This window comes from Notamacropus eugenii, chromosome 7 (assembly GCF_028372415.1).
Source record: "Notamacropus eugenii isolate mMacEug1 chromosome 7, mMacEug1.pri_v2, whole genome shotgun sequence".
Lineage (NCBI taxonomy): Eukaryota > Metazoa > Chordata > Mammalia > Diprotodontia > Macropodidae > Notamacropus > Notamacropus eugenii.
The window spans coordinates 83040694-83067096 of record NC_092878.1 but is presented as its reverse complement, the minus strand read 5'-3'; the positions used below and the strand labels follow the sequence as shown (position 1 = coordinate 83067096).

At 40.3% G+C, this 26403-nt stretch overlaps 1 protein-coding gene across 6 annotated transcripts in view; it reads left to right on the top strand.

The window, feature by feature from the left end:
• MFAP3L (microfibril associated protein 3 like) overlaps nucleotides 1–26403 on the top strand; it is a 65292-nt gene that overhangs the window by 24810 nt on the left and 14079 nt on the right. For 3 of the 6 annotated variants that reach the window (XM_072623916.1, XM_072623917.1, XM_072623918.1), the window contains exon 2: nucleotides 7178–7614. In XM_072623916.1, the coding sequence (XP_072480017.1) occupies nucleotides 7314–7614 (301 nt within the window). In that variant the 5' untranslated portion in view covers nucleotides 7178–7313. Of the gene's footprint in view, nucleotides 1–7177; nucleotides 7615–7654; nucleotides 11207–20356; nucleotides 20407–26403 lie in introns of those variants that run through there. The other 3 variants (XM_072623920.1, XM_072623919.1, XM_072623921.1) reach the window with 2 other exon arrangements.

Here is a 26403-nt window from a genome sequence, read left to right as displayed (position 1 = left end):
GAGAGAGGTTAAGAGACCAGGGTCACATAACTGGTGAGTATCTGGGGTCACATTTGATCTCAGGTCTATCCTGACTCTAAGTCCACTACTTTATCCACTATGCCACCTACACCTGCCTTTCTGTTTCATGTGTAAATCTATTCTTTGCAGATGGATTTCCTTGAGGGTCTCTATCATGTACTTCTGTATCACCAGAGTGTTATCACAGAGTTAGGCACACATTTGTCCAGACTGTCACTAGTTTAGTAACATACTCTCCATATTTAGTAATATGCTCTTTCAGCCATAGTTTCTTTCTGTGTCAAATGAGGAATTTAGACTGTGTTCACCGCAGTTGACACCATAAAATCAGCAGGACTTCACAGTTGACTAGATATGGGAAAAGTTGAGTGTGAAGAATTGATGATTAACTCCAAGGTTGTGAACCTAGCTGGCTGACAGGGTTGGGGTACCCTCAACAGAACTAAGGAACCTGGGATGAGAGAAGGGGTTAAAAGGAAATATAATAAGTTCTGTTTAGGTCATGTTGAGTTCAAGGTGTCCATAGGACATTCAGTACCAAATGTCCAAAGGCAATTGATGATACCACTTTGATTCAGGCCCTCATCACCTCATGGTTGGACCTCAAGCCTGCTGGTTGGTCTCTCTGCCTCAAGTGTTTCTACACTCCAATCCATCCTTCACTCATCTATCAAATTGATCTTTACAGGTCTGACCCCACCACCCCTCTATTCAGTAAACTCCAGTGACTTCCCATTATTTCCAGGATCAAATATAAAATCATCTGTCTGGTTTTTAAAGCCCTTCCTAAATAGGTCCCTGCCCAGCTTCCCAGTCTTCTTATACCTAGCTCCCCATCATCTATGATCAGTGATACTGACCTTCTTTCTGTTCACATCTAACATTCTGTTTCTCAGCTGTGCATTTTCACTGGCTGTTCTCCATAACTGGAACTCTCTCCTTCCTCAGCTCTAGCTCCTGGATTCCCCAGCTTCCTATAAATCTCAGCTAAAGTTCTACATTCTACAAGAAGTGGGGACAACACGTGTAGACAGCTTTTTCTAGATGTTTGGCTGTGAAAGAGGAGACAGAGATATAGTGTGATAGCTTAAAGGGATATAAGTAGGATCAAGTAAAAGTTTATTATAGATGTTAGGATGGATATGTAGGCAACAAGGAAAGAGCCAGTAGAGAGAAAGATTAAAGATACAGAGGGGATGAGAGGAGCATGATTGCAAGTGTAAGCTGTTAGAAGCGAGGGAAGGGGACAGGAATGAATGCCTAAGCAGGGGATTAGTCAGGCTTGATGAAGAGAGTACCTACCTCTTAGTCAGAGACTACAGGGAAGGTGGAGAAAATTGAGGATGATGTCAGGGGATCTTGAGATATAGAATTAGGGAGATGTTTCTTAGTAAAGTAGGTCCTTTACTGAGTGGGAAGAGAGAGGAATGATGTGTGAGATTTGAGGAGGAAGAAGAGATTTGGAAAAAAACACTGTATGATAGAGAATAAATTAGGGAAGAATAAAGGGGTCACCTCATTAGGGCCCTACTTTTTAGTGACACTAGACGGCATTCTAGTGTTGAATGCCTTCTGCATTGGTTAGCAGCACATGAATAAGACCAGAGAAGGCAGATGATAGGGATAATCCATATTTGGGGTTTGGCAAGGTACAAATGGATAAGACAAGGGACTTGGGGAATTGATAACAAATACTTAAATGGGTGAGCTCTAGGGTCAAAATTGGGAAGTGAGGACAATGAATCTAGAGCAAAGTGACTGCCTAGGAACCAATTAGGGTCAAGGTGAGAATGAAGGACAGATTTAGGAAGAATGAGGAACAGTGTGAGATGGAAAGAGCAGATTATGGTCAGATACAGGGGTGGTTCTGTAGAAAGAGTGATGAATTTAGGGCTAAAGAGCATGGATTAAAATCCTGCCTCTCTTACTTACTCCCTAGAACCCTGGGCAAATTACTCAACCTCTCTGAGCCTCAATTTCCTCTTCCGCAAAATGAAGAGAATTACTAGATGACCTCTGAGGTTCCTTCAAACTTTAAAACTATGATCCTGTGCTTCTGTCTTCCCATGTTCATCACTAGATAGAAAATTTCAGAGTTCTTGATCATGGAAATAGAACATGTATGGGTAATGGTGAGATTAAGGGTATGAACATCCATACAACAGTCTGAGTTGGAGTGAAGGTGTAAATCATGGAGGTTTAGGAGATTGATGAATTGGGAGGCCAGGCTCCTTAAGAAGGTGGTAGTGGCAGATATTCTGTAGTCCTCAAATATAAAGGGCAGGAGTTGGAATAGACAGAGACTTCAAAACACATTCTGAACTCTTTGGCAAAGGAGAAGGAATAACCCGAGATGTTGGGGTGGTGTATTAGGTAACTGCTGGATGGTTAGATATCCAGTTGGTGTGACATACAGAGGAGGAAAAGTTGCTGAGTTGGTGGAGACAGAAAGAACATCAGTAAGTGGGAAGGACCTACCTACCTGCTAGTGTATCAGAGGGCCTGAAAGATAGCGGGGCTAGTCCTAAGTGGGGTATCTGGGTATGGACAGCATATATTGTCCCTCGTGGAACAGGTGCAGATGTCCCCCTGAGGGTATGTGACCAGATACAAAGCATATTAAAACTTGAAATGTGCAATAAGTACATTTCTGGTATATTAAACTCTGGACCATCTTATTGATCCAGAACCAGCATCCTTCAATATCTTTCCTTAATGATCATTGGGCTTACCCTGGCTTAGTTTCTGGCACCACCCTTCTAACATTCCTTATACTCTGGTTTATCTGGTTGGCACCTTCTTAAGAATGACTTGGTTGCTTAATTCCTGCGGGCTTTGGTGTGTAACCGAAAAGTAATGGACTGATCATAAGCAATTCAAGAGACAAGAAAATGTGGCACTTAAGAAACTTCCCATGTGTATGTGCAAATATAAACAGTACTTATATACATCTAAATCATGATTTTATTTTTTCATATTCCAGCCATTTGGTGACAAATCTACTGCAGCATAAAGCAACAATAGCAATAAAGTTGTTATGTAGAGCATAACAGTACATTCGCAACTCACTAAATCTACAAGCTGCTTTATTTTTAATCAGTTCAATACTTAGTTTGAATCATAAATTAGCACCGGCAGAGTATTCACAGTCAAGGCATTCTTTGTTGCAAATAACCTGTGAATTAAACAATCTGTTTCACGTGTGCCATTTGAAAACCAAAGCTCTTTTTCTCCTTATGACGGGAACAATCAGCTTACCCAAGGAAATCATGGCATTGAGATGAAAATCACATCATAAAGTCTCTGAAGAGATGGCAAGTTGCTGCAGAGCAATAACTGTGTTCTTGGCTCAAAGCAACTGCAGACATTACTAGAACATAATAGGAGAATTGTACCCTTCCCATGATTTTGTTATTGTTTAGTTGGATTTTTTGCAAGTATAAAGAATTTTCTTTTTTTTATTTATTTTGTTAAATATTTCCCAAAAATATCTTACCATTCATTTTTCAAAATTCTGAGTTCCAAATTCTCTCCTTTTCACCCCGCCCCTTGAGAAGGCAAACAATAAAGCATAAAAAAATTAATCATGAAAAATACATTCAGCTTTTAGTAGCTACATACTCTTGAAATATTTCTCTTCTTCCACTGAATAACTTCCTCAGTTAGTTAGACCCTCATCATCACTCATTTCCTATTTTTGATGTCCATGTTTGTCAGAGAAACATGATAGTGTAGTGTAGCGAATGGAGAACTGGGCTTGGTGTCAGAAAAAAACCTGGGTTCAGGTTTTATCTCAGACATCCTTAATGAATGCTTATGGATTGATTTCATGGAGACTTTCAGACTTTGCCTTCTCCCTCCACCCTTCCAGCCCCCTTCTCCCACTTGAGGATTCCTCCCAGAACGTCTATTTGGAGGAAAGACCTAGAGAAGACTTTATGTGTTGTCTTTCCCCATTAGAGGGAGGAAGCTCCCTTTTGCTTGTACGTGTATCCCCAGATCTTAGCATGGAGTTTGGTACACAGTAAGTGCTTATTAAATGCTTACTGACTAACAAACTGCTTGTCAGTGCCTTAGGAAACTGTCAAGACCATTAAGAGTAGTTGCAAACTTCATGGCTAGAGAGATTTCTCTCCCACCCCCTCCCCCATAGAAGTTCACCACACTAATGAAATAAGAAGTGTGGTACACACACACACACACACACACACACACACACACACACACATATACACACGCACACACACACACACATTATCCGGAAGAAAATCTTCACAGAATATCACAGTTGACAGGAATTTCAGAAGCCGTCTACTCCACACTTCTATACCTGCCCTTTATAATGTAGCCAGTAGTTATCAAACACAGGTCACCTGGTTGTTGTTGTGTTTGTCCTTCATTCTTGAAGAGGACCATGACATCAAAATGATGACATGACTTGCAGTTGACTTTGATTTGGGTGAGGGAGGGCTGTGCAAGGTCACCAGCCTCACTTCTCCTCCAGAGCCATCTGGGTCCAGTGGCCTGATTCATCAGGACGATTGGAGATGGCCCAGGATGCAATGTGAGACTCTGGCCCTTTTAGGCTAAGGTCTTACAGCATTCTCACTTTAAGTGAGATAAACCCATTCAATGAATAGTCCTCTTTAGGTAGTTGCTCAAGGGATGGCTCTTTAATAAAAATAAAAAAATAAAAAAAAAATCAGACTGGGAGGAGGAGACCCTCAAGGTTCCTGGGTAAAAGAGAAACTCTAATAACACAGAAATGACTACTCTTTGAGACAGTTCATTCCATTGTAGAACAGCTGTAATTGTTAGGACGTTTCCTTACACTGACCTGAAATCTGCCTCTCTGAACCTCCTCCCTGCCATCACTACCTCCCTCTCCTCATGTCCCTAGTTCACCCTAGTTTATTAGATTTTTGTTCTTCTCAGATTAGGTGCTCTGACCATGGCGTGTATTTTAGCTTTAGGGTCACTGAAGGAGGACCAAATTCTTAAATTTCCTCTTGTATCTCTCCTTTTCCCCCTCCCAGAAGACCATCTCAAAGCATATTTTTTAAAAAAGAGAAAAGAAACAAAAAAAGCTTTGTTTGATCTAATTTTACTCATTTCAAGTGTACATGTTAATAAGGATATTTTGAGCAAAAATGGGGAAGAAAGCACTCATTTAGCAGTTTCATGACTTCTAAATGAAAAACTGATAGGGAAGCATATCTAATTTAGTAAACTATTTTGAGGTTGGAAAGCTGTTTTATGCTTTTTACTGCGGGAAAGGCACAATTCAGTGCCAAGTGAGGGAGGGTAGAAAAGCCTGCAAGGTCATCGTAAATAATCAAGCCTTTTTAAGCCTTTCCTATCACCCTTAGACACACAACAGTAGTGCATTGGGATTAGCCTCACTAGAGACAGGAATGCCCAAGTGGATAGAACATGGAAGTCTGAAAGTCATGAGATGGTGAGCCTGATGTTTTCTTCCCTACTGAGTGAATTAGGAATCTGAAACTAACATTATCCCTTTGGGGTTCCTCATGTATAACAGTGGAGAAATAGTGATGATGCCCACCTGTGTTGGGAGATCTTGTGATTCTAAATGAGACTCAAAAGTCTAAATCTATTTGGAAGCCAGGGAGACACTATCAAAACATAATATAAGAACTGGAAAGGGAGGGAGAATACATTTTAAAGTATCATCCAGTCAAGAAACATTTGTTAAGCATCTGCCAGGTACTGTGCACATTCTGGGGGTGCAAACACCAAAATTTTTAAGTGTTCTTGGCCTCAAGGATCTTATAATCTAGCTTCGTGGATTTGTGATTTCACCAGCAAGGGTATTCCCTCCACCAAAGCAGAGAGCAATTTATCCACTTATCAAGAGCCTTGGAGAGTTGCTGTTTGTAGAGCTAAAAAATTTATTACCCTGTACAGACAAGCTGGTGACAAGTATTTCATTTAACTAGGCTTATCCTTAAACAGCAGTCATATAAGGTATCACTAGTCCCTTCCTCACAGTCTTTCTGAGACCCCTTAAAAAGTCTAGATTCCTATAAAGTTCAACTCAAGAATCAATGAGACCTTCCCCTATTCTCTAGCTTCTAATAATACTTTCCCCTAGACATTATATAACATATGTATATGTGCATATGCCCACATGTGCCTGTGTGCACATGTCTCTGTGTGTGTGTAGGAAGGTATTTCTCATGTTTTATGTACACATATGTACACATGGGTTTGTGTAAATGCAGCTGTAGTGGAAACTTGAGTCTTGTCTAAAAGGGAGCAAAGAGAAGGGACCATGAGGCTGGCCTCTCTGCTTTTCCTCAGAGAGGGAATGCTAGACTAGAATGATCTCTGTCTGTGCATACACACACACACACAAACACACACACACACACACAAATATATCTGTCATAGAATATAAACTCCTTGAAGACAAGTGATGTTTCAAGTTTTGTCTATGAATGCTCATTGCCTAGAACATTTGGTTTTTGGTAAACACATGATTTCATCATTGTATAGATCTACAAGGAAGAAGTTCCCTTTACCAATATTAATCAGAACCTGCTCTTCAGCTACCTTGAGAGGTACCTGGGTAAACTGAGAGTTAATGACTTGCCCAATGTCACTCTGCTAATATGTGTTGGATACAGGCCTTGAACTTTGATCTTCCTGATGCTGAGGCTAACTGTCTATTCATTATGCCACATTGCCTCTACCTGGCATACAGTAGATGCTTAATGGAGGCTTACTAATTGTGAACTAGAACCCGCTGGAACTTGCTATATTTTGACCTAGTTTTTGAAAGCCTAGTGTCAACAGCACACCAAGATGTGGCCTTGTAGTAGGACCTTTGGTGAAGTTTTAAAGAATGTTGTCTGAAAAACTGGGCTGCTATTTTTAAAACAAAAACCAATGCCCCATATCTTTAAAAATAAAAAAAGTGAAAGGACTTTGCATGTCATCAGAGCTCTTGTTTGAAGTTTAACTTACAATCCATGGAATTTGGATTTGTAGGTAAGCTCTATATGGTCAGAAGTGTGAAGAGTTATCTTTTAGCAATACATAATATAATATTATTGTATGTAAGTATATAAAATATTATATAATAGTACTTTTACAATAATAAAGTATTTTTTTGTTCCATAATCTTTTATAGACTTGTTTAATCAAGGAGCAGCTCCATGGATCAGGGGTAAGTGTTTCCTGTGGTCTGCTCTGGACAGTGTCCAGCCAAATAGAAGATTCCACCAGCCAACCATCTCTCTGTGGCCTTACAGAGCAAAGAAAGAAAAATGAATCGACTAGAGAGCAGCATGAGAGCGTGCTTCTTGCCTCCTGCGCCCTTCCTACTAAGCCTCTTGGCGACTTTTGCTGCAGCTAAGAGTATAACTAACAGCACTTTAAACAGCACAGATGTGACCTTGGGATCCATGCCTGCCATTATTGCCAGAGTGGACCATGTGATTGTCAAAGAAGGGAAAAGTGCCTTGATCAACTGTAACATTCACGGCATCCCTGACCCCCATTTCAAGTGGTATAATTCCAATGGCCACTTACTGAAGGAAGAGGAAGACCAGGAGGGCACAGGAGGAGGTAGGACCAAATGTTGTGTTAAATTTGATGCAGCCCAAATGAGGCCTTGGGAGCCAAAACATTGCGTGAAAGCTGTATTTATACTGTCTTCTTGTTTTATGTTTTCTTATGAGCCAGAAAATAAGTGGGGAGAGGGAGAAACAGCACTGACCATACATAATGGTGAGAGGGGCAGAGGCACTTTTTGTACAGAGGTTTGTCAGATGATCCCTAAAATTGCTCTCAGCTCCATAAAACTATGACTAGCCTGTGTTTGAAAGCAGCAATCACTTTATCATTCATTTCTCATTTAAAATGACAGTGTGGATTGCATGCACATGAACGCGCCCCCCCCCCTTTTCATCCCCAATTTCCTTATCTGTAAAATGGGGAAAATAATAACACCTACCACACAGGATCAGAAGAGCCCACTGCAAACAGAAAAGCCCTGTGCAAACTTTAGAGCACCATATGAATTTGAGCTGCTTCTGTTTTTTATCACAGCACATCCGTAGATGCTATCCTTAGCTATCACATAGGATCCTTTCCATTCTGTGCTATTTGAGAACTGGCTTAAGTTTCCAGACAGCTTCTTCTAGATGAAGGGAAGATGTAATAGCCAGAAAGACAGCAGAGGAAAGAATGTTTCTTAATGAGATAGATTTATTTAGAGCATTTTGTGGCAGAGTTAATACAAGTCCCTTAGCACCCAGGTTGCTTCAAGAGTGTGACTAAGGCACTCCAGAGAATTTAGCTCATCAAGCAGGGTTCTTCTGCTTTTGTGTGGCTAAATCTTGCTTAGGGTGTAAGAGGTAAGTGATCAATAATAATAGCCAGCATTTAGATAGCTCTTTCAGATTTACAAAGTGCTTTGTATCTATTGCCTCAATTTATCCATACAACCTGTGAGGGAAGTGCTATTATTCTCCCCATTTTACAGATGAGTTAATTGAGGCCCGAAGTAGTTAAGTAACTTTTCCAAGACCACACAGGTCCATTAGTTAAGTGACAAAGGCAAGATTATTCCAGAGAAAGACAGTATAAAGGAAATAGACCATTGTAGTGGAAAGGACACTGGACTACTAGACTGAAGAACTGGGGTAAGCCTGTTAGACACTTTGAACCTTTTTTCTTCATCTGTAAAATGGGGAAAATAATATTTGTACTGTCACCTCACAAGACTTTTGTAAGGGTCAAAGGAGTTGATTACACATGAAAGAGTTTCACAGGGCTATACATTGTTCTTATACTATCTCCACCTCCTTTTTATTCATGTACACACACCCCTTAGGCATCCTTTCAATGTAAAGGTGGGAGATAATGAACTTCTCAAGTCTGCCAATTATCAGCTCTCTTTCCAATGACCAAGGGCAATATTAATGCCCAGAGGCACCAAGATGGCACCATAATGCATAAGTTAAACACTGAGTTCAAATTCAGCCTCAGACACTTACTAGTTGTGTGACTTTGAGCAAGTCACTTAACCTTTGCCTCAATTTCCTCAACTTAAAAATGAGAATAATAAAAGTATGCTTCTCAGGGTTGTTAGGATAAAATGAGATGATGTTTGTAAAGTGCTTAGCACAGTGCCTGGAACATCATAGTTGCTAGTTATCATCATCATATCACAGTGAAGCTGAAAATATTGACAATGAACATCACTACATATCTTTAACTTTTTTTCCTCTACTTTAGATAGATAACAATTTCACGCTTGAACTCTGATGGAAAGGGCTTTTGGAAACAAATAAGAAAATTTCAGCCAGCTAGCATTTATTAGGCACCTGTTGCATGCCAGATACTGTGCTAAGAGTTGGGGTTACAAAGAAACCATAAATCAGTCTGCTCTCAAGGAGCTTACAATCTAAATGGGAGAAGTAACACGTGAACAATGATGTACAAATGAGCTGTACACAGCAGCTAGGGTTTTGACCTAGTAAGACCTTGAGCAAGTCAGTCATCATTTGTAAAAAGAGATTTTTGGTCTTTAAGTTTGTCTCCCAAGGTTCTCTTCCTGTTCCCTAGTATAATGAATTGCAATTTTTGTTTGTTTGGGTTTTTTTTTTTATTTTTCTGGGGTGAATTCAGCGGTGTTGTCAGGGGGATGTTGAGATTTGTATGATATGTAGGATTGTTTGACCCAGCAATAAATAGCCTCTCTTTACTTTGCTTCTCTAGTTGATAATTTTTCTGCCTTCTCTCTTGTAATTATTGCTTATCACACCTAATAAATTTCTCTTCCCTACTACCTACAACCAGCTTGTAAACTTGTGTGGGAGACAGCATAGTATGGTAGAAAGATTACTGGTTTTGGAATCACAGGGCCTGGTTTCAAATCCTGACTCTATCACTTATTTCCCCTTATTCGTCTTGACCTCAGCTTCCTTATCTGCAAAATGAAGGCATTGAAATCAATGACCACTAAGGTCCTTTCTAGTTGTAAGTCTAGGGAGTACAATGATTATAGCACTGGGCCTGGAGTCAGGAACACCTGAGTTCAAATTTGGCCTCAGACACTTACTAACAAGCCATTTAACCCTGTTTGTCTCAGTTTTGTCATCTGTAAAATGAGCTGGAGAAGAAAATGGCAAATCACTCCAGTATCTTTGTAAGAAAACCCCAAAAAGGGTCACAAAAAGTCAGCCATGACTGAAAAATAGCAGCAGTACCTGGCATAGGGCCTTGCACACAGCAATTAATAATATTTGTTGTTAAAATGAATTCCCTACTTAAAGATTTTACCTTAAATATGGACACACCCTGTACTGATATAGATTGTAATTCTTATGAAACTTAATAAAAAGTCTTTTAATAGGAAGTATTTTCTGTGGCCAAAAAATCCATCACAGCCAACCTGGTGATGAGTATCTCTGTTAGTTTGATCCATCCTCTGTGGGCGGACACAGTCTACTACTCAACCTGCTACCAGCTTTTCCAACTTGGTAGAACCCTTCCAGAGTTCACGATTGGTCAGCCTCACCTTTAAAAACCCAAGGTCATCTCCTCTGTAGGGTGAGTTATCAGAGACTTTGAATGATATATACAAACAGTTCTGTAGTGGGGCTTTGGGCCAGGTCCAGGCTAAGTTCCTGTTGTACTTCTGGGTGATCTAGTAAGCCTGGTTGCTCTCACTCTGGGTTACCTTCACCTCCACTGACCTCCACCAGAACACTGGTTCTTTAGGGGCCTTATATGGTGTCTCAGGACAATGGTAGAGCTGGAAAGTACCTTAGGCATCATCTGGCTCATCCCCCTCATGTTATAAAAATAGAGTCTTGCTTAATGTCAGTCAGAAACAGAGAAAGAACTGTAGTATCCTTGGAGAAGATTGAAGTTAAAGCTTTTCTAGCTCCCAACAAATTTATCCCCTTAACCTAACCTTCACAGCCCTCCCCCTAAGTAAGAGCCAGCAGGAAATGACATCACACATGTCTAGTGACCATAGTGACTGGGAGTTCTTCCCAGACACCCACAGCCTCTTACACACTCTGGCCCCTGTTCTTCTCCAGGTCTGCTTTGGGGCTGGGTCACTGCTGGGGCCACTGCCCTCATTGGAATCATGGGAATGGAATTCCAACCTGGATTTACCACCCACATGGATCCTACAGTCAAGGTTATCCCTGGGCACTGGGAATTGTGGGGACAGTGGGGTCCAACACCTCTGTCTAAGGAAGGAAAACGGTATCAGCTACCAGAGCTTTCCTCAGACTAATGAGTCTACCACAAAATTATAAATTTGCCCCAGATTACTTTTCTGTATCATTTCTTTTTTTTTAAATTAAATTTATTTATTTAACTTTTAACATTCATTTTCACAAAATTTTGGGTTACAAATTTTCTCCCCTTTTATCCCCTCCCCCCCCCAAACACCAAGCATTCTAATTGCCCCTATCACCAATCTGCTCTCTCTTCTATCATCCCTCTCTGCCCTTGTCTCCGTCTTCTCTTTTGTCCTGTAGGGCCAGATAGCTTTCTATACCCCTTTACCTGTATTTCTTATTTCCTGGTGGCAAGAACATTACTCGACAGTTGATCCTAACACTTTGAGTTCCAACTTCTTTACCTCCCTCCCTCTCCACCCCTTCCCTTTGGAAGGCAAGCAATTCAATATAGGCCAAATCTGTGTAGTTTTGCAAATGACTTCCATAATAGTTGTGTTGTATAGGACTAACTATATTTCCCTCCATCCTATCCTGTCCCCCATTACTTCTATTCTCTTTTGATCCTATCCCTCCCCATGAGTGTCGACCTCAAATTGCACTCTCCTCCCCATGCCCTCCCTTCTATCATCCCCCCTACCCTGCTTATTCCCTTATCCCCCACTTTCCTGTATTGTAAGATAGGTTTTCATACCAAAATGAGTGTGCATTTTATTCTTTCCTTTAGTGGAATGTGATGAGAGTAGACTTCATGTTTTTCTCTCACCTCCCCTCTTTATCCCTCCACTAATGAGTCTTTTGCTTGCCTCTTTTATGAGAGATAATTTGCCCCATTCAGTTTCTCCCTTTCTCCTCCCAATATCTTTCTCTCTCGCTGCTTGATTTCATTTTTTTTTAAGATATGGTCCCATCCTCTTCAATTCACTCTGTGCACTCTGTCTCTATGTATGTGTGCGTGTGTGCATGTGTGTGTGTAATCCCACCCAGTACCCAGATACTGAAATGTTTCAAGAGTTACAAATATTGTCTTTCCATGTAGGAATGTAAACAGTTCAACTTTAGTAAGTCCCTTATGACTTCTCTTTGCTGTCTACCTTTTCATGGTTCTCTTCATTCTTGTGTTTGAAAGTCAAATTTTCTTTTCAGCTCTGGTCTTTTCATCAAGAATGCTTGAAAGTCCCCAATTTCATTGAAAGACCATTTATTCCCCTGAAGTATTATACTCAGTTTTGCTGGGTAGGTGATTCTTGATTTTAGTCCTAGTTCCTCTGACTTCTGGAATATCCTATTCCAGGCCCTTCAATCCCTTAATGTAGAAGCTGTTAGATCTTGTGTTATCCTGATTGTATTTCCACAATACTTGAATTGTTTCTTTTTAGCTGCTTGCAATATTTTCTCCTTGACCTGGGAACTCTGGAATTTGGCCACAATGTTCCTAGGAGTTTCTCTTTTTGGATCTCTTTCAGGCGGTGTTCTGTGGATTCCTTGAATATTTATTTTGCCCTCTGGTTCTAGAATCTCAGGGCAGTTTTCCTTGATAATTTCATGAAAGATGATGTCTAGGCTCTTCTTTTGATCATGGCTTTAAGGTAGTCCCATAATTTTTAAATTGTCTCTCCTGGATCTATTTTCCAGGTCGGTTGTTTTTCCAATGAGATATTTCACATTATCTTCCATTTTTCCATTCTTCTGGCTTTGTTCTGTGATTTCTTGGTTTCTCATAAAGTCCTTAGCCTCCATCTGTGCCATTCTAATTTTGAAAGAACTATTTTCTTCAGTGAGCTTTTGAATCTCCTTTTCCATTTGGCTAATTCTGCTTTTGAAAGCATTCTTCTCCTCCTTGGCTTTTTGAACCTCTTTTGCCAATTGAGTTAGGCTAGTTTTCAAGGTGTTATTTTCTTCAACATTTTTTTGGGTCTCCTTTAGCAGGGAGCTGATCTGCTGTTCATGCTTTGACTTCATGTCTCTCATTTCTCTTCCCAGCTTTTCCTCCACCTCTCTAACTTGATTTTCAAAATTCTTTTTGAGCTCTTCCATGGCCTGAGCCCATTGGGTGGGCTGGGACACAGAAGCCTTGATTTCTGTGTCTTTGCCTGATGGTAAGCATTGTTCTTCCTCATCAGAAAGGAAGGGAGGAAATGCCTGTTCACCAAGAAAGTAACCTTCTATAGTCTTATTTCTTTTCCGTTTTCTGGGCATTTTCCCAGCCAGTGACTTGACCTCTGAATATTTTCCTCACACCCACCTCGCCTCCTGATCCTCCCAGCCAGCGTTTGGGGTCTGAGATTCAAATGCTGCTTCCAGCCTCAGGGCTTTGGGTGGGGGCGGGGCTGCTAGTCAGTGTGAGATTAAGTTCAGGTGGTCAGGTCGGGGTAGGGCCGCCTCTCAGGCTCAGTTCCCTCAGGGAGTTTATGCACAGACCTTCAACAATGGATCCAGGCTCCTGCCTGCTTGGGGAGCCCCGGTCTGCCGCCGCCCCTCAGCTTCTACCTCCCGGGGGGGGCCTGAGTTATGGGGGCACCCCACTCCGCCCTCGACCCACCAAAGAGACTCTCTCACCAACCCCCGTCACCTGTGGGTGGAGGGACTTGTACGGCCACTGCAGATCCCGTCCCTGAAGCCTGCTTGGATCTATTCCTCTCGGTGCTGCGGCTGCGGCAGGTCTGGGCTGGGCTCCGCGTCTGCAGCGCGACGGACCTTTTGCGAGAGGTTTGCAGGTCCCTCTGTGGGTGGAGGGACCCGCGTGGCCGCTGGAGATCCCATCCCTGAAGCCCGCTCGGATCTTTTCCTCTCGGTGCCGCGGCCGCAGCAGGGCTGTACTCAGCTCCCAGTCCCGGCACCCAGTCCGCAGCACGAAGGACCTTTTGCGAGAGGTTTGCAGGTCTCTCCGGAACAGAAATCTCCCTCGCTCCAATGTTCTGTGGCCTCTGGGTGCAGAATTCGCTGTGAGTTACTTCTTTGTAGTTGTTCTATGGGTTGTGGGTTCGGAGCTATGTGTATGTGCGTCTTTCTACTCCGCCGTCTTGGCTCCGCCCCCTGTATCATTTCATATATATGTGAAGTGGTAAAAGAGCAGGAGACTTAGAATAGAAAGACCACCTTGGTTTCCTCACCTGTACAGTGTAAACTAGCCTTCCAAAAGCCTTCATTGCTCTGGAATTCCATGATCCTATGTATAGGAAGGTTCCCTCTATATGAGGAATGCATTTTTGTAGCAATGACATTTAAGTACAGTAACCTTCCCCTGGCTAGTTTTAATTTGTAAACCAATCAGGTAGTTAATCAATGGTGGTCTTGTTTCAGGGTTGGCAAGCTATCTGTCTGACTGTTCATGGGTGAAAACAGACCGCCTATATGTGGTCATTCTTTACCTTGCTTATCACAACAAAGGTAGACCCAACAAGAATTAACTTCACTTTGCCTTCGTGAACTTCTAAGTCTATGCTGACCTGCTTTGGGCACAAAGTTATTCTGTCAGAACTCACTGTTATTATGACTTGTGTACCCACTTCTCATACCACTGAGTCAAACAACTATCACATCCCTAGGGGCATGCCAGGAATGCCTGAGGTGGCAAAGTAGGAAAGGCAGTGTCTCTGGATTTGAAGTCACAGGACCTGGGTTAAAATTCTGGATCTGCTCTCTGAGTTCTGTGTAACTTTGGGTTAATCATTTGAACTTTCTGGGTGGAGGCCAGAGAAATAAGTTTTACTTATTTCCTCATAAGTAAAAATGGAAGAGATTAGATTAGATGACCTGCCTGAAGCCCCTTCCAGCTCTAAATCTATTGCCCTGTGGGTATGATCATGTATCTGATGCCTTAGTTAGCTTTTGTAATTGCATGTGATTATGTAAGTAATATGAAAAAGTAAAACGTGTGTGTGTGTGTGTGTGTGTGTATATATAGATATATACACATATATGTATAGATACATACATATATAGGTAAACATAGATATTTTACAGGGGCAGTACAAAAGGTAGTTCATGTGTATATGTGTGTATGTGTGTGTGTCTAAATATATGCATATATCAAAAATATATATATTAAAATCTATAACATATACACACACATATATTAATCCAGCTTTCCCCTCCCTCAGGGGCAGCACAAAAGGTTCTGCATGTATATATGTGTGTATTTAAAGAATATTGTTATTGTCCATAGAAATTCAGCTAAATTTGGGACCGAGCCCTGAATTTATAGTTGCTTTGAACAAAAGACAAATGGAAGAACAGAGCAGAAAAATCAGACTAGCATCACAGACCACAGCATGTCTTTCACAGTGCTGCTGTAAGGCTCCACTGAGAGCACGTGGGAAAGAGAGTGGTCATAGGGCTTGTTATGGCTGTGTGCCTGCAGTCCTCTCATTTTCTAAGTGAGCAAACGGAGGTTCCCAGGGGTAAGTGATGATGAGTGGATGCAGGTTTCAATTTTAAGGCAAAATGGGAGACAGAAAATTAATATTTGGCAGCATTCAGATGCAAGTCATGTCATCATTTCTCTGATGTCATGGTCCTCTTCATAAATGAAGAATGAACATAAACTGTGAGCAGACCGAGCTGCCTGAATACTGAGGTCATCCTCTCTCACTGTCTCTCTGTCTCTGTCTCTCTCTGTCTCTATCTCTTTGTCTCTCTCTCTATCTCTCTCTTTATCTCTCTCTGTCTTTCCCTCTGTCTCTCTCTCTCTCTGTCTCTCTCTCTCTCTCTTTCCCTAAAACCTTAGTTCCAGTGAGCCCTGAAGCCCATGGATTCAGCAACAATGTGTCCCTTTTGGACCCTCCTGGTTTACAGTCAGTGACAGTACTAACAGTTTTATCTTCAAAACAACAACCCTGAGGCTCCTGCCCCTCTCAGAGTGATTTATCTATTTAACTACTTTTTTTTTCTCTTAAAAGGGCCATTCATTCCTGACTACTTTTTAAAGAGACCTATTCACAGAATGGGTACTGCCTCACTTTAAGTGAGTATCTGAAAAGGCCTTAGCCTAAAAGACCAACGTTTCCCATTGCATCCTGGGCTGTCTTCAGTCATCCTGATGAATATCTGGTCACTGGATCCAGATGGCTCAGGAGGAGAAATTGAGGCTGGTGACCTTGCACAGCCCTCCCTCACTCAAAACAAAGTCAAGTGCAAGTCATGTCATCATTTCTCTGATGTCATGGTCCTCTTCAGAAACAAAGGATGAACTCAATTTGGCAGCATTCTACAGAGGTATACCTAAGGTGAGGGAAGCAAGGATCCAGGACTTTGTCTGTGATCTAGTCTGGAAGCTGCTTATTCCTATGTCCTAATACTTCTGAGTTTTTTGTTAACCCACACTTAAGTTATTGTTATAATTTGAGATTGTTATAAAATTATTCATATAATAATATTGATCTAAATTATTGATGTAATTTAAGTATTTAGCTGATGTGATTTTATTTGGGACATATACATGACAGACACATAAGCACACAGACTAAAAGCCTTCTGATACTTCCTGGTGGTAGGGGAGTGACCCCTGGGTTGACAGTTGCTGTGTCAGCAGAGTCTGGCAGATTGGAACAAGCTGGAAAAGTCTTCAGATATGGCCTCATTGAAAGACAGCCTGTTACCTGAGAGCTGGGCTAGCCAAGTTCCAAGAGGGCTCTTCACCCAGAAAGTTGACCACTGGGTGAGCAATGTTTTTGGCCTCATCAAATCATGAAACCATCTGTGAAGTCATGGAGAGGTTTATATTCTTCATGAGTAGAAATGGCACAGCCCCCATGCTAATGAAATCCTGCATCTTTGGGGAATACTATGGGGAACTATGATACAGGATAGGAATAGCCTCACATAGTTGTTATTCAGTTTAGCTCTTTAATACATAGAATATAAACTCTTTGAGGGCAAGCATACTTTCATTCTTTGATACCCCCGTTTCCAGCTAGTACCTGGTACATAGGAACTGGTGCTTTACAAATGTTTGTTTGATTTATTGATTAATCTGATAAGCATTTTTGTGAGTGATCTTTTTTTCCTTCTAAGTTCTCTCAAAGGCTATGTCCATAGTTAACTACAAAATATATTGCCAAAAACCACCAAACTTTAATGATGTTCTTCAGTGCTCTTTTTCACAGAGGGTAAAATAAAAGAGAAGTTTCAGGGTCTTAGGGTGTTTCATGGAACCTAGCACACAGTAGGCATGTAATACTTATTATGTCATAAGAACGGCTCCCAGCTATTTCAGGGACTGTTTGTCCATCGTATTCCTGCTTCCCCACCTTCATCCTCCTGCCTGACTTTCTTTTTTTTCATTATTTAAGTTTTACTTTTTTTTGTTTATAATTTACGAAATAAAACAAGCATTTCTGTAACACAGTAGAAGAAAAAAAAGATGACTCTTGCCTGCCTTTCACCCATTTTGCTTAATGCTAGCACTCCCTTCAGATGGCAAGCAAAGGGAGAAGTCAAGGAAATATAATTAAAGTGGCACTATAGAGAGGAAAGAACATTTGTTTTGGAACAGAGACATGGTGCCTGGGGCAAACAGCAATAAAGCATTCAGGGCTAGCAGCATGAATTGTACCTTCAGGTCAACTTTATAATTTATAATAGGAAAGTAATAACAGATGTAGTTAAAGACAGTGTGTTGGTTGGGAAGTAGGAATTAGTTACTAACATAACATGTCTTCTACATTGAAGAGGAAAAGGGAGGGAGGAAAGAAGAAAGAAGGGGAAAGGAAGGAAGGAAGGAAAAAAGAGAAAAACAAGGAACAAAAAACAAGAGAAAGAAAAATGGAAGGGAGGCAGGGGGGAAGAAAAGAAGGAGGGACAGAGGGAAGGAGAGAGGCAGAAAGAATGAATATATTAGGTGCTTACTATGTGCACAGTACTGTGCTAATGTTGGAGATACAAGCAGAACAGTTCCTGCTCTCCAGAAGCTCACATTCTGTTGGGGGGAGAAATAACACATAGAGGTTTCTTCTGTAAGTCTGATGGAAAGGTCCCATAGTCCTTAGTGTGCAGCTGCAAAACAGATGCTGAGCCATCTTCTTTAACATTATTTCTACAGATAAAAATATATCACTTTCTGATGTTGAACCTTTTGGTGGTGTGAAGGACTTTGTTGGTAAGAATGTCCTTTCCCAGGTGTCCAGTAGTCTATTTAGTTGTTGTAGAAACAATGGAACAGGTTGTATCTCCACAGGCTTTGAGGCAGGACCCACAATGGTTTAGGGTGTGCTGACACTTTTGGGGCTGTCATTGGCCACAGTTCATCAGAGTTGTTGATTTGTAATGATAAAGTAGTGAACTCTTTGTCTATAAATTGCTGCCTTCAATGAAAGATGGAAGCAGGGCCAGTGGCAGGAGGGTTAGAGTTATAGTTGGAGGAAGGGGAGGAAACATTGCTATTTCCAAGGCTTTGGGGTTCAGGGGTCTGGGTTGTCTTCATCAGGGTATAAGAGAGGGTAGTGTTGGTGATGTGACGCATGTCACATTCTGTCTCCCTCTGGCTACCTTGCAATGCTTCAGCTAAAATAGTTTGTCTGCCTTGTAGGTAACAGTCAGAATGCAAAAAGTATGTGTGTGCCCTCTAAATTTTGTCATTACTCATAACACTGCTCAAGTTAGAAACTTGATTTGGAGTCAGGAGCCTTGACTTTGAGTCCTGGCTGTGCCATTTTCATAATTTTGTGACTTTTTGCTCTCTGTAAAATGGTGATAATAAATACTTGCACAATCTATCTCAAACTCAAATAGTTATTTAGAGGAGTAAAAGAGATCAAGTCCATTTAACAAGCATTTACTAAGTGTCTTTTACATGCCAGGCACTAAGCTAGGTGAAAGGAACACGTTGGCAAAAAATGAAACCATCCCTATTCTCAAGCTCACATTATGTAATTATTTATTTACTTTATATTTCTGTTTATTCTGTGTGTGTGTATTTGTGTGTATGTCTCCCTATATGGAATGTGACTGAAAGGAGAAAAGAAATTTTCTCATGAAGTGGAGGGGAGCAAGGAGAACCATGGGGGACAACTGGTACAAAGGCAGTAAGATTATGGATAAGAAGGGCTTTGTAACTAAAAAGTTAAATGTAAATGTGAGTTGTTAAAGGATATTGGCACTCAGTAGGGAGAAGGAAAGGGAATAAGCATTGCTATATCATGCCTACTATGTGCCAGGCACTGAGCTAAGTTCTTTACATCTACTATCTCACTTGATCTCATGAGATCCTCTGATTAAAGTAGGCATTCTTAACCTTTTTTGGTATCATAGATCCCCTCTTAGAATGTTTTAAAATGCATGAAATAAAATAATTGGGTTTACAAAAGAAACCAATGACATTGAAATGCAGTTATCATTACCAAAATATTTTTTTAAATTCACAGACTTCAAAATAAGAACCTCTAGTTTAAAGACTGCTGAATGAAATGATGAAATGATTATTTTAAAGGGTAGTTTGGGGATTACTTATACAGTTCCATTACCCAGGCATAGACCTCACTACTGTCACTGATTATGAATAATTAAGAATTGGCTTCCATAGTAAGCATGCCAATGGACAAATAAAATTACAGCTACTTAAAGAGAGTAAAATAACTGCTACATATGCCACTTTGATGAGGCTGTGATCTCAGTGATATGAGTATTTCCTTCTCCGATATAGATTGCAGCATATCTGGGCAATTCCCTAAATTCTCTGTAGGAGATTACAGAAGTATTATAGCAGTATTTCTGGGATTTCATTAGCATAGCTCTTCCTTCTCTTCCTCTTACTGATCCATCCCTGCCATGCTTGATTCCAGTGGTTCTCAAACTTTTTGATCTTGACACCTTTCCACTCTTAAAAAATTAAGTTTTGTTATTGTTCATTATATCTATTGATTCTGTACTAAAAATTAAGATGTCTTGGTTTTATTTTGAAAAGAGTTTTGACCTCATAGACCCCCTGAAAGGTCTCAAGGGCCTCCATGGATCCCTGGACCACATTTTGAGAACCATTGCCTTAGTGAATTGTTGTGATTGTTGAGTCATTTCAGTCGTGTTCGATTCTCCGTGACCCCATATGAGATTTTTTTGGCAAAGACATTGGAGTGGTTTGCCACTTCATTTTTCATCTTATTTTACAGATGAGGAAACTGAGGCAAAGAAGGTTAAATGATTTTCCCAGGGTCACACAGTAAGTATCTGAGGTCAGATTTGAACTCCGGTCCTCCTGACTCCAGAGCTCTATATCCACTGGGGCTCTATATCCACAGGCTGTCTATCCCCTAAGCCAACCTAACTGCCTTAGTGAATGAATGGTCTTTGTTAACTGCTATTATCAAAAATTTGATTGCCGTGCAGCCAACCTGGTGATGAAGCCCTGAATTTCAGACACACAAGTTGTGGCTGGCTTCACACTAGAAGCTGCCATCTGAGTCAGACTTTCATGAGTTTGCATTCTAGCCTAGCATCCATACCATAATTAGGTATCAGATATGGTAGCTCTTCATAATGAATAATTATGAATTTACTTGACATTCCTACCTTATTTTTCACATTTCTATTTCTTCATTTACTTGGGTCTGAAAAGTTATACCTGTGTAGCTATTAAATTAATTGCTTCAGGAAAATAATACTTTATGCCAGGGAAGTATTAAGATTACTAGCAACAGTTATCTTTTAAGGAGATTAGCAAGGGGGGCAAGAAGAAGGGGTCCATCTTCACTGATAAGACTAATATTCACAAAGTTAATTGTTTTTGGAAAAATGTATTCCATCAGGCAAAGCCAGATGCAAAAACAATCTATATATACTAGCATTAAAAACTGATTGTCCTTTACTTCTAATCATCAGCATGAAACCAGACCAAATCTAAGAGAAGTAACATACATTTCCTCTTCTAAGATATTATTTCCTAAAGTGATTCATATAGGCACTGAGCAAATTTCAAGGAATTATTGATGCATCATGGAGAATTCAACAGGATCTCACCACATAAAAGATAAAGTAAAATATTCTGGGTGATTCTCTAACCCCAAATGGGATAGCTAGGTGGGTCAATGGATAGAGTTCAGATTTTACCTCAGACACTTATTAGCTGTGTGATCCTGGGCAAGTCACTTAACCCTGTTTGCCTCAGTTCCTGAAAAATGGGTTAGAGAAATGAATGGTCAACCACTCCAGTATTTTTGCTAAGAAAACCCCAAATGGGATCAGGAAGAGTCAGACATGACTGAAACAACTTAACAACAACAAGAAGTAACCTAAAATATTTTATGAAAAAAGCTTCCTCTTCACTTCTGATGGAATATCACTTTCACTTAATTCAGTAAACTTTTATTAAACACTGACCTGCAAGGCCTGGGGATACAAACAAAATGAAAAACAGTTACCTACCCTTACTGCTGGGAGTGGAGAGGACACAATGTTTTAATGGAAACACATTTTTTTAATGACATTGAAAAATCCTAGAGGCTTTAATCTAATGGGGAGATGTTCATGATGTTTGGCTTAAGTGTAGCAGTGTTTCAATTCTGAATCTTCTGACTATGGGATTTACATACTGTTGCTTTTGACGGATAGGCAAATCAGCAGTTTAGTTTTGAAAGAAAGAAAAACTCTCTCCCCTTACCCTTTCTTTAAAAAATAAAGAGAAAATTGAACCATTTACACTCTCTCTCTCTCTCTCTCTCTCTCTCTTTCTGTCTCTCTCTCTCTCTCTCTCTCTTTCTCTCTCCCCCTTTCTCTCCCCCTCTCTCTCTCCCCGTCTCTCTCTCCCTCCCTCCCTCCCTGTCTCTCTCTCTGTCTTTCTCCCCATTTAAGAACAAAACACTTTGCCCTACAAAAGGGTAATAATCCTCCTTTGAATATTTAAAATTTAATTTAATTTACACAGATTTGTTATACTTGACTTCTCAGGAATAAATCTGTTAGGTAGTATAAGGGTAGTCACCCAACATTTTCTTTTTTTTTGCAAGACACTGTCTTGAACCTATGGGATACAAATGTGGTTCCCTGACCACCAGAGAGACTTTCAGGCCCAGTGGAAAGACAAGATATAAACACATGAAAAAGGTTAAATAATATGAGGTAACAATAATAAAACAATGCAAGGAATTGCCATAGAAAATAAGTGCTTTGAGTTCTCAGAGACAGACATTGAGGCCACATTTCAAGTGGAAAAAGGGAAAAGAAAATATCATTTTACATATACATGGGTGTATATATATATACATATATATATTATATATACATATATGTGTGTATGTATATATACATATATTTGTGTATGTATATATTTGTATGTGCATATATACATAAACATAAAACATATACATGTGTGTGTATATTATGTGTAGTTTACTTAGATTCAGTCTGAGGACCTGGTTGTGAAACTCTTTTGCTTAGTACAATAATTGTGATCTTAGGCAAGTCACTTAGACCTCCCTGTACCTCAGTTTCCTCAACTGAAAATTGAGAGAATTAGACTAAATGATATGTAAGCCCTTTACAACTTTAAATCTATAATCTCTGTTGCTTACTTTTAGATAAGTAAATACAATATAATTGACAAAGGGAGGAAGCGTTAAGAACTAGGGGAAATCAAGAAAGCCTTCCTGTAGGAAGTGGCAGTTTTGAAATAGAGTCCTGAAGAAAGCCAAGGAAACTTTTCATGAGCAAAGGACCTGTTGATTTCCAGTGAAATCAAACAAGGCCATGGAGTGAAATGAAAGTATCAGACTCATAAGATGGAGCCTCCATGGTTGACTCTCTCCACACAATAATTCTATGTGAAGACAGTGTGATTTTTTTTTTTAGTATTGCTACCTACCCATCAGCCACAGAATATAGCATCCCTGCCCTTAAGGATCTTAACAATATGTAGTAGAGTCCTCAGCTAACACTTTTACTTATGATATAATGTAATATATACCATATACTAATATGCTGAGGATGCAACTATTATTTTCAACTAAATTATGGGAGGCACCATAGTAAGATGTAAATAATGTTGTATTTGAGGTCAAAGAACATGGGTTCAAAACCTGACTGTGACACTTAGGGACTAAGCACGACCTCAAACAAGTCACTGACCATGTTTCTTCAACTGTAAAATTTAGCTTGGGCTAAATGACCTCAAAAGACCTTTTAATCGTTAAATCTTTACTGTGGAAGTAAAGACTTTGTAAGCTATTCTAGGAAACTCACCATAATTTATGATTTATTGCTCATTTGACAGGAATTAGCATCTGGGAAAGGTATTGGCAGGAATTGTGGAAAGAAAATGGTACCAGAACTTTTGTGCTCTTTTAACTTGAGATGCAAACAAATGCCATGGTCGATAGTTCCAAATTGCCTTCTTGCTTATCAATAGCTTAAATGTGTTCCTAGTTCTAACTTGCTACTTGAACTATGCCAGAAATGTTTCTCTCTTCTCCCCTGGCTGCTCCTCTAGAGATGTAAAAAGGGATTCTTTTACCTTCTCTGGTGGAACCAGGGAATTCCCATCCGATATTTGCAAGTTGGTGGTTTGTATCTCAGGGATGATTTTGGACCTACTTGCCAAAAGGACTATGACAAAACAAAGGTCAATTTAGCTAGCCAACAAGGCATTTCATATAGACCTCACCCTTTGCAAGAAAGCTTACTACCAAGTTGAAATGAATATTAGGCAAGTGGGGGGAGGAAATGATATCAGGAAATAGAATACTAGTGTAGACATCTTCCTCAAATCTATATTGTACCCTTGAAAAGAGATGTAAGGAACTTCAAAGTTGGAAGGGAAAACAGAGACCATCTATATTTACTCCTATGTATATCTGTTTTATCACCCTCTTAGAATATAAGCTCACAGAGGTCAGGGACCCTTCATTTTTAGTCTTTGCATACCCAGTGCCTTGCCCAAGTATATTATGTACATAGTATCAATATATGTGTAACTGAATGAATGAGTGAATTTAATTGAATTACCCAAAAACTCTTTGTATCACATCTGCAGCCAGTGGTCATCCTGCCCTTGCTTGAAGATCTTGGGGATGGGGAACTTACTTACTTTGTTCCTCTGTCTGTGTTCATCCTTCATTTTCAAAGAAGACCATGACATCAGAGAAATGGTGACATGACTTGCCCTTGACTTTGAGTGAGGAAGGGCTGTGCAAGGTCACCAGCCTCACTTTTTCCTCCTGAGCCATCTGGGTCCAGTGACCAGAGTGACCAGACCAGATATTCATCAGAATGACTGGAGATGGCCCAGGATACAATGGGAGACCTTGGCCTTTTTAGGGCAAAAGGTCAATTATGAAGGGGCTGAAATGCCCAGGAGTAACTCAGCTTGGACTGTTGAGGCCCTGTGCTGGGGAAAGGACCCTAAAGTCACAGCATCATAGGGACATAGAACCCATCAAGCCCAACAGCTTAATTGCACAGATGAAGCAATATAGGCAGAGGTTAAATGACTTGCCTAGGGTCACACAGCTAGAAAATATCTGAGGCGGGATTGGAACTCAGGGACTGGGGTCAGAAATATTTTGAGGGAAGAATTGGCAGAACTTGGTCAGTCAGTTCCGTGAAAAGGAAGAAAGTCAAATCATTTTTTTCACCTGAGTAAGAGGAGCAAATGATGAAACAGGAGATTTCAATTTGTTAGATAACTATAGAAAAATTCACTTGAAGATTTATTCTTAAGTAGGAAACTTTCCACTTGTCTGCCCTGCCCTTCACCCACTCTCCTCCTTCCATTTGTTTGTCTGATCTGGTGACCTTGGCTATTTCTTTGTTCTCCCTTTCATGCCTCAAATACAGGTTATTGGAGGATTAGGAGTAGGTAATAGATAGGAAAAGAAATCCATAAAAGATTATGTGAAATGTAGTCAATTTAATTCTAAATTTGTAAACATTTACAATTTGTGATATGATTTTTTCAAATTATACAAACACAAGTGTGTGTGTGTTTGCATGCATGTGCATGCGTGTTCCTGTGAACCTGTCACTTTCTATAGTTTACCCATAGACCCATTCAACAAACTTCATGAGTTTTTATTAATACACTCATCCAACAAACATTAAGCAATGCGGAAGTAAACAAACATTCCTTGCCCTCAATGAGTTTATAATCTATTGGGAGTGTGTATATACATGCATATACACATATCTGTTAAATACAAAGTAGTGTATAGTAAATGAGAAGAGCATGGCTCACTGAGGAAGGGGGCAGTTGAGCTGAACTTTGAAGGTGCTGAGTATGTATTTGTGTAGGGATTTCTTTGAGGCAAAACAGAAGGGGCAGTACATGCTGAGCAGAGTGAACATTTGCCGCAGAAGCATAGAAAGAGAAGATGGCATGATGAGGAACAGAAAGGATGGCTGAGACTTGGACATGTTTGCAAGGATGCAGCCAATAGGCAGGGAGAGGTTGAAGGTAAATGTGATAGTAGCTGGTGGAGGGAGGCATATGTTGGAGAAGATGGAAGGGAATTTGGAAGTTCTTAAATTTTTTTCTGACAAGCCTGAATTTGCTTCTTTGCAACCTCTACTCTTTGCCCTTGGTTCTTTCATCAGGATCCAGAGATCAAGTGGGGGATGATAGAGGGACAATCTACTGGAAAATATGGGATGAAATGGGATCAATTCTGCATTTAGAGGGTTAGAAGGGCCTCTTCTCCTTGTGAGACAGACAGAGATGAAGGCATCTGGGAGATAGAAGATGAAGACTAGGGATAAAAAGCCATTGTGTTAGCGGGGGGATGGTAAGTATTGCCCTACATGTATCTGACTGAACTCAGTGGCACAATAGATGGAGTGCTGAACTTCAAGTAAAGCAAAGGCGTTTGAACATTTACTCAGACCCTCACTAGCCATGTGATCTTGGGCAAGTCACTAAAATGTTAATTGACCGACTGACTCCCTTGGCTTCAGTTTCCTCATCTGTAAAATGAAGAAAATATGTGAGTCTCTATCTCATAGCATTGTCATAAAGATCAAATGTGATACAGTGCTTTGTGCTTTATATAAATGATATAAAATGGCACATAAACTATTTAAAATGTTACCCATTCATTCTCAAGTAGCTCTACTTATTAGGAAGTTTTTTTTTCATATCAAGTCCAAGTTTGCCCCTCTGTGTCTCCTACCTATTACCGCTGCTTCTATCTTATAGAACCACACCTAATTTAAACAATTCCTTTTTCCCCTG